Source organism: Castor canadensis, chromosome 2 (assembly GCF_047511655.1).
Source record: "Castor canadensis chromosome 2, mCasCan1.hap1v2, whole genome shotgun sequence".
Classification (NCBI taxonomy): domain Eukaryota; kingdom Metazoa; phylum Chordata; class Mammalia; order Rodentia; family Castoridae; genus Castor; species Castor canadensis.
In genome coordinates, this window is record NC_133387.1 from 197,442,167 (window position 1) to 197,454,425 (window position 12,259).

At 39.8% G+C, this 12,259-nt stretch overlaps 1 protein-coding gene across 3 annotated transcripts in view; it reads left to right on the top strand.

The window, feature by feature from the left end:
• Angptl5 (angiopoietin like 5) overlaps positions 1-2,237 on the top strand; it is a 67,910-nt gene extending 65,673 nt beyond the window's left edge. For all 3 annotated transcript variants that reach the window (XM_074066844.1, XM_074066845.1, XM_074066843.1), the window contains exon 9: positions 1,397-2,237. In XM_074066844.1, the coding sequence (XP_073922945.1) occupies positions 1,397-1,716 (320 nt within the window). In that variant the 3' untranslated portion in view covers positions 1,717-2,237. The remainder of the gene's footprint in view (positions 1-1,396) is intronic.
• Positions 2,238-12,259: the final 10,022 nt, after the last annotated feature.

A 12,259-nucleotide genomic window follows, 5' to 3' on the forward strand; every position in this document is an offset into this window, starting at 1 on the left:
CTGAACTATGGTCAGGACACATCTTTGGCTTTGAGTTTGAGCAAAAATAGGGACATGAATTTGAACATTTGAGCAATACAGTCATTTCATTAAAAATGCAAATATTCCTCATAATAAAACTCAAGAGAAATTTCTCTGGCTTCTCAGAGAAAACAGTGTTATGTTCTCTAAAACACTATCACAGGAAGCACACTGGATGAATTTTAGTGAACTATTTCTGAAAAAATGGACCTATACATTTATTTTTAAAATGAGTGTTAAATATAATCCACTGAGGATCCCATAACCATGTAGAGCCTTCTGATGACTGGACTTCACCCAGAAAGAATATTCATGGAGTGATTGCAAAATTAAAGCAATGCTCCCTGATGTTGCCTTTCTAACCTGAACTTTGGAAAGGTATTGCATTGTGTGGGTGTTGATATTATATTCTCTCTGCAAATGCATCCCTGCCATTCATGTCTTTTGTTCTAACAAGTTTGGAGCCAGGGACTGTAATAATAAGCAGAGCTGCCATTGGGGTGGGTTACACCACTGATGAAGTGTTTCAGGTTCCTCAAACTGTTTGTCTCTACATCTTTTACATAGATTTTCTTTTAGTTAGTGTTTCAAACATCTTAGTAAAGTTTATAGGAAGGTGAAAGGTAGGTATTATGGATTTACTAAGAATGTTTTGATTTTATGGCTTTTTATAAAACAAAATGTAAGTCCTGCTCCTGTTAGTTGACTGGGATGGCTTGGCTAAGATACTTAATCTTTGGAGAGACATTGTGGATATCAGGTGTACTATGCATAAAATGTCCACTGTATGCCCTTAAAATAATGAATTCATATGGAACGGGAAAAGCCATGAAGAAAAGGCACCTCGGGAGTATATATCTGAATTTTTCTTTAGGGCATTAGGTATTCTATAGAAACCTGATGCCTCTAACTAAAATCAAACAACTTTTGTAATGATAGATCTAAGTTTCTTGAAGATAAAAGGTTAACCTTCATCTATACTTCTCTATCTAAAGTGATGTAAAGGGGAGGTCTGAACATCTACTAAATTAAAGTTGTTTCTTTCCCTACATTATCAATCACCAGTGTTATCAATACTGGTTACTTCAAAATATGACCGTACACCATCATTTTTGGCCGAAATTATTTGATTTTTGTCTACACAGCCAAACTCCTATTTTGGTTGCACTATCCATTTAAGGATGTTTGTCAGCTCGTCACTTGATTTTGGCTCATTGCAATCGGTGTGAGAGAGATTTTTGACATGATGTAGTAGAAAAACAATTTAATCTTTATTTCTAGATGTGATGCTTGTGCATAAGGGGCTGGTAGTGGTTGATTAATATAATGGAAATTGCCTCTAAATTCAGGCATCTAAAAAGTCTGTTTTACCCAGGTGATGCATTTCGGGGCCTCAGAAAAGAAGATAATCAAAACTCAATGCCTTTCAGCACAGTGGATGTTGACAACGATGGGTGTCACCCTGCGTGCCTCCTTGATGGCGGGTCTGTGAAGAGCTGTAGTCACCTCAGTAACAACACTGGATGGTGGTTCAACCAATGTGGACTTGCCAATCTGAATGGCATCTATCGCTTCCCTGGAAAATCACTTGCCTCTGGAATTCAGTGGGGCACATGGACCAAAAACAACACACTGGTCAAGATCAAATCTGTCTCAATGAAGATTCGAAGAGCTTACAACCCTTATTTTAAATAATCTCCTTTTAAATTGTAGTGTGAGTTCCAAAATTATTTTTGATAATATACTAGAGATTTGACATAATTTCTCTTTTTTACTTTGCATTTTCAAAAATAAGCAAAAATTAGATGATAGATAGGTTTAATTAGAAAACCTCAATTTTTGTAGCATTTTAGAAAAGAAGTCATGGCACATTGTGTGTTTTTACTACTAACTATATTAACATTATGTAATGCAATTTGTTTTAGGTGCCTTCAACTTGTATTTCTGAAGTTTATAGTGCTTTTAAATGATTTCACCTTTGAAACATGTAAACCATAATAAGTTAGGAAAATTGAAGAGAAGATTTACTTATTTCTGTATTCACTTTATATGCCTAATTATATAATCTACAGATAATTTCTACTGAAGACAATTGTAAAGAATAACTTTTATGCAGATTAATATATAAGCTCCACATGCTTAAAAACTTAACTGTTTCTAGGTGATGCCATAATAGACGTTTGCTGCCCAAATAAAGTTCTTATTTTCATATTTTATCATGGTTAATAATTTTATTCTTTTTAAAATCAATCTGTTCACATTTAATGCAATTACTTAAAAAATTTTTTTATTATTGTTGTACTGGGGGTACAATGTGACATTTAGGAAAGTTCTGATAATATATAATAGTTGAATTCACTCCTCCACTGTTCTCCTTTATGCTCTCTCCTCCCGTTCCTGGGATAGTTTCAACAGGTCTCCTTTTTCCATTTACATACATGTGTACACAGTATTTGTACTATATTCACCCTCCCACACCCTTTCCCCACCTCCTCCACCTTCCCATGGACCCCACCCTCACCCCTCACCCCTGCCAGGACCTGTTCTGTCCTCCTGTTCTCCATTTTTGTTAAAAAAAAAAATGACATTTTCGTTTGTTTAAGATAGCTCTGCAGGGTGTTTCATTGTGATAATTCCATGGTTATACATATTATAACCCAAATTGGTTCATCCAGTAATTTTGTTCTTATTTGTGATAAACTTACTGTAGTTTTAGTTGTGTTCTAGAACATAACTGTACTTAACTCTTTTTAAACCAGTAGGAATGGTATGAATTGGAAGTGAAGGACAGTGGAGAGAGTGAGGAGCCAGTGGTCTGGATGAGCAGGGAGCAGGCGCCACTCTTTCTGACTTGGAATTTGTTGGATGGCAAGGCTTCCATGGGACGAGACAGCAGGTCACATGCTGGGCCAAGGCCAGTTACCAATAAGAGAGGCAGGGTAAACAAGAAAGAAGAGTCTTGATAGATAAGTACTTTGTCCAGAGCTAAGATTATACAGTGTGCAAAGGAGGGAGGCGTGGCTGAAAATGAGATAGGAAGAGGATTGAATGACAGTAGGCAGACGATGCAGGTATCCGGGTGAGCTAGCGGAACAGAGGAGGGCTAATCTTGATCAGAGTACAGAGTCTGATTCCACTCAGGGACAGGCAAAAATGCCAATAAGGCAACGCTCAGGAATGCTTCCACTGAAATCCTTTCAGAGCAGAGGCAGCTCCGAATGGTTGTCCAGGAGATATGGCTGCAAGAAGGGGCACATGGCTCCCATGGCTTCCTGTGCCTCTCACAGAAGCACAGCTGAGCTTCTCTCTGTGTCTTGGAGGTGGAGTAAAACTGCCAGGCTGGAGCGCAGATTGTGGGCTCACTGACTTTCCTGCCTCTAGTATGAGAAGCACCAGAAGGCAGCTCCACCTGTAAACTAAGGTGACCGCTTTGCTACTTCACAAGCACCTCTACTGTCTGGATTCTGGGCTGTGATTCTTGCTGAGCCTGACCCAGCAAGCTCCCCTATGGCACTGCAAGGTCCGGAGAGCTGCATATTTTTATCCCATCATGAAGGCTATGGAAACATTGAGGTACCCCCTTACTTGAGGTTTAACTCAGGACCTCATGGTTGCTAGGCAAGTTCTCTACCACTTGAGCCACACCTCCAGCCCTTTCTGCATTAGTTATTTTTTTGGATAGGGTCTTGTGGTTTTTGCCTGGGCTGGCCTGGACCATGATCCTTGTGCCTGTTCCTCCTGTGTAGCTGGAATTATAGCTGTGCACCATCATGCCTAGCTTATTGATTCAAATAGGGTATCACTAACTTTTGCCAGGACTGGCTTCGAACCATGATCCTCCTGATCTCTGCCTCCTGAGTAGCTGGAATTACAGATGTGAGCCACCATGCCCAACCTAGTGGGGGTTTAGCTTTCTGTACTTTATTTTCTGAGCTTTTGAAGGACGGACTGCAGGAGGTCCCAAAAGGTGATAACTGGCCAAGGAGACACCTCCTTTCCAGGAAGGGATCTGAGAGACATTTCTGCCCTAGGGCAATACAGAAAGGCTATAAAAACCAAATTTCCCAACTTGAGCCATGGAACCACCAGTTTCTGGGTCCCTCTGCATGCCCCCATGTAGCCTTTCTCTTCTCTTCTCTACGAATAAAATCTTTCTGACCTTTGCTGCTGGAGTCCACCTGTGCTTTCATTCTCAGAGTTGACCCAAGAACCCTGAACACCTGAAATTCCTGCGTGTCTTCTGTGCATCACTTTCAGTTACCTGTAGTCAAGCACTGTAGAATGTGAGACCACATTCATATAGCTTTTATTACAGCAGTTGTTATAATTATTCTATATTATTATTAGTTATTGTTGCTAATCTCTTACTGGTCCTTTTTTACAGGAATGTATGTATTATAGAAAAAACATACATTTCTGTTTGTTCTGAACTAGCTATGGTTTTTGGCATCTCTAGACTTCTGATAATGGGGAAAATATGTGTGAATATTGAGGGCCAGAAATCTTGGAAGCCATTTTGGAGTTCTGTCTACTACAATATTAAATAAGTTACAAAATTAAAATACCTATAATGAGGAAAAAGGAAAGGAATAGGAAAATTCTATGATGATAAAAATATCTAACAAAATATGCAAACCCTTGTCATATACAGGAAAGCCAGGGTTTTATGTTGTGGGGAGGAGATGGTGGAGTAAATGGCAATGAGATAGATGACTAATAATTTGAAAATAAAAAGGAACATTTTATCATGCAAAAGCTAATTCCAGACAGATTAAAGCCATGAAAAAGCCAAAATTGCTTAGAATTAGGCAAACATATGAGTAAATTCATTTGATTATTTGAATATTTGAAGCTCTCCTGTATACCCTAAACACAACTCACAAAATTAGAGATGTGGGAAAAAGTAGAAAAAGAATTTGAACAAATGACAAATTCTATTCCTTATAGACTATGCATCCTAAAATATAAGAAGATCCTTTTAAAATGGGCAAATTACATGGACAGCAGTTGACAACATACAGATGTCAATAAACATAAACTTATTACCTGAATCATCATGAAAAGTAAGACCTAATGCTGTCAGGATTGACATGGTAACACTACTACTCACTGCTCTTCCAGCAGTTGGGAAGTGAGATTATTCACACTTTTGTAAGGTAAATTGATGTAACCTGGACAAAGGCACAGGCAGGAAGAAACAGCTCACCTCAATTTCACATCGCTTGTGCACACACATAGCTGGAAATATTCAATCAAAACTAAACTGCAGTGTTTACTGGGTGTCCTACACTGTGCTTAATATCAGTCCTCAGAAAACCCTATGAGTCCTTATAAAAGTCCTTTACTGATGAAGACGAACTAGATAAAGAACCACAGTGACACCACTTATGTGTACATGATCTGGAATTTGAACACAGGTGTTCTTCTCTACACTGCCCTTCTCACTGAAGAAGCCAGTGTGGTGGGCAATGTGCAGGCCCCGTATGTCAGCCCTGCCCTAATCTGCTTCCAACCACATTTTGCTGTCATGTACTGAATGTTCTTATATGCAAGGACAAATCAATCCTTATGTCAGTTCTGAAATAGTTTTTCCATTTTGTTATAAAGGAAGAATTAGAATGTTGATGTAATAGCAGGAGATAGGAAGGCAGTTAGGTGAAAACAAAAACAAAATTTTATTATCTATTGAAATCAGCTTGACCCAGTTTTGTCTTTAGCTTGGATGGTTGCTCAGAGGCTCTCAGGACCTGTGCTTTCAATTCAAATAAACAAGCACAACTAAAAAGAACTTCGAGAAACAGAAATGAGAAAAATTAGTACATTGAGCCATATAAAAGAACATTTCACTTCATGGTTCCTAGTACAGGATATTTAATACATCCATGCTCTTTGTTTTCTATAAAAGCTGAGTTTAAGAAACCAAATACTTGTTAACGTGGCACTTGAGATTTTAATGCATTAAACAGCTGGGAGGAGGACTTGAGGCATTTCAATTTTCCACAAATGCTGACGCATTTCATATAACTCTGAAACTGAAACAAATGGCATAATGAAAGTTTTGAATACTTCTAAGTTAAACAAACTTCTTAGAAACACAGTCAAAAACATTAAAAATTTAATAATACTGTAATTTCACACTTGGATATAAATTTTATTACAAAAAAAGCATCTAAAAATCCATAGGCATTTCAAAGTCAGTCTCCTAAAACTTGTCAGTTTTACAAGAATTAGACCTACCACAATAAATGAAAAATATCAAAGCAGTTAATAACCTGAAAGTTAAGTGTTTTATCAATCTTCTACCATCTGGACAATACTACTTAGATTAAACTTTTTCATTCTAAATGAATATGCATATGAACAAATATACAATTCTTTACGATTCAGTTCACAACTGACATATATGAGAACACCAGCCCTACACTGTCCCCAAGCAGGCCTGAGCCTAGATGCGAGAATGGTTAAAATCAGGGGTTTGCAAAGGAGGGACCACAGGTCATACATATACATGGTCCACCATTTGTAACTTTAGTCAATAGTTTCACTGGAACACAGTCACACTTACTCATTTATGTATTGTCTATGTCTTCTTTCTTGCTACAATGGCAGAGTTGAGGAATTCCAACTCAGACTGTTGTGTCTGTAGGGTAGAAAACTTACTACATTGTCCTTTATTTAAAAATATTGGATTAGATTCAAGATGAGGAATTGGAAGAAGATCCACCAGAGACTAAGCTCATTGGGCTGCATAGAAATAGTTATCAATTATATCTTGATGGAGAACATTGGGTTAAATAATTAAAGGGACTTCTCAATCTTAGGCCAGAATCTAGATCTTGTTCCTCTGCAAAATGCTTCTAGTCCAATCTCTTTGTTCCTTGAGAATAATGCATCAGATCTTCAGCTTCCTACGGCAAACAATAAGCATTCAAGACTGTATTCAGGACTGGTTGATATGACTTTGTGTGTTCTTAGGAAATGTTTGCTCCCAATTGGGCATTTCAGGGAGTTGTCCTTGGTTTCCTAGAGGATGCTTCTAGATTGTGACAATTTAATCAGAACATCGTATATATCAAATTCTCCCCAAGCTCGAGTAGATTTCACCTCAAATTCTTGGGATTGTTGCAAAAAGGCAACATGTCTAATATTTTCAAATATTCTTCCCTTAGGTAGGCAGTTCAATATTATCCTTGCACACACAAAGATAAGTTTCTCTAAATTCATTGAGTTCTATGTCTTGGTCATCTTCTGGTTTGGACCTAAGGAGCTCAGGCTGATGAGAGGCGATAGGAAGACCTGCTAATGCTGCTACAGCTATGACCTGCCTCTAAAGGTCACAGAACTTTGCCTATGCTGGCATTTCCTCAGCCTTGACCTCTCCTGGGACCACTCCTTTCTCCATTCTGTTAATGTCTTCAGGTAGAACTTGTATCCCTGAAATCAAAGGTAGCTCTAGAGGGGTCCTCTCCAAACCGACTCTTGAGGAATTTCACATTAGAAGTCTCCTGGCAATCTTTTGGATTCAGCTAACAGTTTCAGAGATCACAATACTTGGGTTTTAGCTATAAATGGCTCGTGGATCACCATAATGGATCTCCTCAATGTATCCTTACATGGATGTTCACTTCAGGTCTCCTTCTACAGAATCGTATCTGCCTTTAATCATCCATCAGATGTGATCCAGATGGAAAAAGTCTGCTCATGGCTGCCAACTATTATTATTATTTTTTTAAAAACTGGTCACATTTGGGAGTGATCCACTTTATCCTGCTCCTTCCCTTCCCCAAAAAAGATAGTAAGGAGTCGTGGAGAGATAACTGTGGTGTGATGTTTCTTTCAGCAAAACTAGAAAGAAGGTGGGATGGAGTGAGTCTGGGATAGTAGTCATCACTTTTCCTCAGTACCATCTATATGGATTCTAATTGCTTTGCCGTCCATGTCTTTGGATCCCTGTGTTTTCAAAGTTTCCTGTAGTAGATTTTGAAGATTTACTGTGGAAGCAACAATCCAATCTCACACTGTGTGGGTGGATGGAAGGTGATTGACAAAGATTGAAAGTTCTGCTCCAGTATCATCTTATTCTCAGGCAGTTGCTGCTAGAAACATTTTCTTTTTGTCTGCAATACTTGGGTTGGTGAAAAGAGTGGTGCATGGCAACTGATCTGCCCTTCCCAGCACTCTGAGCTCACTTGCATTGCTCACTGATGGGTTATTTATAAATCATTCTCAACACAATGACAGGGCCACTGAATCAACTTTGGAGTACTTAAATAACTAGGTCTGTGATATAGTCACTTGATCTGTTTTCTCAGGGTCAGTACATTATTAAGGTATAATTTATATGTCACATATCTTTGCCAGGAGAAAGACTGAATCCTGTTCACTGAGTTGAAGACTGGCTGGTAGAAAACATCTTCTGGCTGACAAGTGTAAAGGCTCTAAACTAACAAGGACAAGTGCAGTTTCTTAGGGTTCAGACCACTTTTTCCATGGAGTGTCCCTCAGGATACTGGAGCTGGGTGATGGTTAAAGATGGGTTACGGTTAAAGATCAACTACAGGCTGTGCCTCTGACCATTTCCTATGAAGGTGTGTATGTGGATATGGAGCAGTAAAGTTTTCAAGACTGAGACTACACATGGGTTTTCCATAAGGACAAGTTTCTAGTCTCTTTTTTTCTTTTCCTTGCATCTAAAGCCACAAGCCAGACCTTGTCCCTTTGCCTGGTGATGGTCCAAGGGATCACCCATTTTTCTTTTACTCTTCAAGTATAACTTTTTATTCTGTGTTTTAGATAACACAGAATTCACATACCTCTTGCTGGGAACATCTTTAAGGCTGAAGGGGAGGCAAAAGCACTTTGAATTCTTCTTTAAAAGGTTATACTCATTAAAAACTTCCCTAATAGGGTACTATCAACCTGATAGCTACTAGCCTTTTTGTATTTGAGTTTTTGTCTGAAGGATTACTCAGATTTGCTGTTCAAAGATTCACAGATATCCCATGTATTTGATTTGTGTATTGAGGGAGCAGGCAAGACAGGCTCAGTTCTGGCTGAGCTGGGAGGTAGATGGGGTATCTGAGAAGAAAAGGGGTATAGTGAGAATTCTGATGCAGGACACCAGAACAGGACTGGGTGACAGTTTCACTTGATACCCACTAACATAGGGTGAGTGCCCAGGCTAAATCCTTTCTTGCAGCCAGAATTCCTATTATTTGTCAATATTTTGGCAAAAAATATTTCGGATTAATGGCATGTGTAAAATCTCATTTGGAATTGTTGCTAGTTGCTCACAAAGACTCAATATCACGTAAGTTGTCTTCCTGAAGGAATATGATCCATTCCATGATCTTGGGAAAACAGCTTTACAAATGACCGTGACCAGAGAGTTTGTTCCTTGATGGAGAAGTAGAGAAAGTACTACAAGGCTAAAGAGGCATGGACCTTGGTCATACAATCATGGAGGGTCCTATCAATAATAATATTGTAAGAATACTTCTTCCTTTTGTTAAATCATTTGGTCTTCCTCATACCTCAAAGGGTTGCCACGATTGGATAAAGGGTTGAATTTGTGGGGTCAGACCAAGAGCTGAGAGGATACACGCTGGACTAGAGTACATGGCTGAGGGGACGTGGGGTGTGTAAGTAAACTGGGCACACAGAGAATTTAGAACTTTAGGAACATAGTAGAATTAAGTGATTCTCAATCATAAGCCTGGGCATTATCCATCTTTTCCCTTATCCATTATAATAAATCCATCATCGGGTTAGCCTCCCATTAGGTCCACCTCTTCACGTGGGACAAAGATCACGACACTAATGGAATGTGAGGTTCTTAAACATACTGATTCTCTGTGTTCCTCACAGCTGATTCCTGGTGCCTAGATCAGCACCAGGCCTGTTAAAATCACACAATAAGTATTTGTGGAATGAAGGAATAAACCAATCTCTCCTTTCAGCAGCATCTGCACTAGGATCAGCTCAAATGTATTTAATCAAATTAATGTGTCCAAGGATATCAACAAGTGCTCTCGACTGTCTGCAGTTAGAACCCCCACATTTTGACTGGTCAAGCCACACTCTTTGAGATTTTAAAGCAAACCCTAATGAGAGGAAAAGGAAACGTGGATTAGAAGGTATTCAGGAAGAGGCTTGATTTGTGTGTCTTGAACCAATTCTAGTGAAAAACATACACTACAATTTTTCTCTTTCTTTTTCCTCTTCATTCTTCTTTCTAGGTGTCAGGGAGTATTTAGAGCATAAAGGCTAAATTCTTAAACCTTGTTATCTGAGAAAGACGTTAGGGGTCTTTTATTCTGATTTTCCCCTTCCCAGAATACACTTGACCTTAAGAACAAAGTCTAGTAGATTTCTCCTTCTATTCCCCATTTTAGGGTTCAGTTTTTTCACTACTCGCATGGCTTTTCAGCAAGTGTTGGGAAAGGAAGTTCCGTGTTCTGAATGTTTGTGTGTCTTCAAAGTTCGTATGCTGAAATGAAATGTCAAATGATAGTATTACAAGATGAGGCCTTTAAAGGTGAGGAGCCTCATGAGTGAGATTATAAAGGAGGTCAGAGATTCACTCCCCCACACCCCACCCCCGCTTTCTGCATGCAAGGATCTAACATAAAGTTGCCACATTTAAAGAAAGTGGCCCTCATCAAGCACTGAATAAGCCTTGGTCATGGACTTCCCAGGTCCCGGGATGGCAAGAAATAAATATCTGATGTTAATAAGCCTCCCAGCTTATGGTATTTTGTTACAGCAGCCTGAATGAACTAACACAGAAGAAAACTTGTTTTATGACTTGGAAGTTGCTAGGGCTACTTAGGGTTCCTGGGAGATTTCCCCAAGAGCTATTTGTTTCTTCCTGCTTACATGGCTCTCCTTCTACCCATTCTGACTCTTTATTGCACACCTAGTTGCCTTAGCAGCTTCAATTTCTCTTTTAATTTATGAGTAGGGGTTCAAATTCTTTTGCAGCTTTAGAAGACCTGCCTCAGGACTCTCCCTTGTAACCTTGCTTATTTTCTAGGCAAATGGAAGGACTAACTGCTGGCCGAATTCAGGGGCCTAAGACCTGAATAGGTCCTTGTGGTGAAGTCCAGAATATGACTGGGCCATGGATGAGGCAGGGAGGTGAGAGACCAATAGAAATGCAGAGGTTGTCTTTGTTGGAGGTCAGAGAGCTCAAAGCCTTGTTCTCTAGGATAGTGACAAGCCAGGCTGTTCAAGTGATTACAGTCTGGATAGAAAGGGTGACAGAATGCATGAGAGTGGATGACCAGTAACCAGATGGGTGGGTGTGGAAATTGAGTTTGGGGAATGGTACCTTTTTTCCCTGAGTATTTTCTTAGTGTCAGCTGAAAGAACAAAATCAGAGGAAATCTTCTAAGGCCTAATCTAAAGTCATGAAGGTAAGGCCCATGTGCCTCTGGTCGCTTGTCAGTGGTGAATTTGGGGGAAATTTGTACATCTTAGGGTTGTACATGAGGAAGGCTCTGGTTGTTCACTGGATCTGGTTGTGAGTTGTGTGGGAGAGATTTTGGGATTTTTTTCTTCTGAACTGGATGCTCTGGCTCTGGTAAGTTCTGCTCCCAACCTTTCCCTACCTATTATCAGAGGATGTTTGGGATGAATTTGCTGAAGTGGCTTAGCAGGGTGTGAGAGGCTCTGATCTAGATGGATGATCTAGATGATGTGGGATGGGGTGGAACACCAGAGTACACACTGAGATTCTGGGATCACTTGTCTGGCCCTTGTTTCCAGGCCTTCTCTTCCACAAATATGACTCTTGCATTCTGCCTGCGCAAAACACTGATTCTGATGGCTTGGACTGGATGACAGGTAGTCCAGGTTCCAGAATGGGCAACGTTCTCTTCGGCATCTTCTCTTCATGAACAACTTCTGGGCAGGTTGGACTGCTGCGTAAATGGCAGTACACTCTGATTGTATTTGCTCACTTTGATGTTTCCTTTTGTTTTTGAGACAGTGTTTTACTGTGCAGCCCAGGCTGGTTTCAGACTTCCAATCCTCCTGCCTCAGCCTCCCAGAGTGCTGGTGATACAGGTGTGCCCCAACATGCCCGGCTGGCTCACAGGGCTTTGAGAGCCTCACTGGAAAAGGATTTCTGAGGCTGCTGCTCCTTTATCTGTTATGGAAAACACTCACTCAAAGTACTCACTCAAAGCATGCATTAGGTTGGATAATTGAAAGACTTAAAGACTTACAAGGTTTC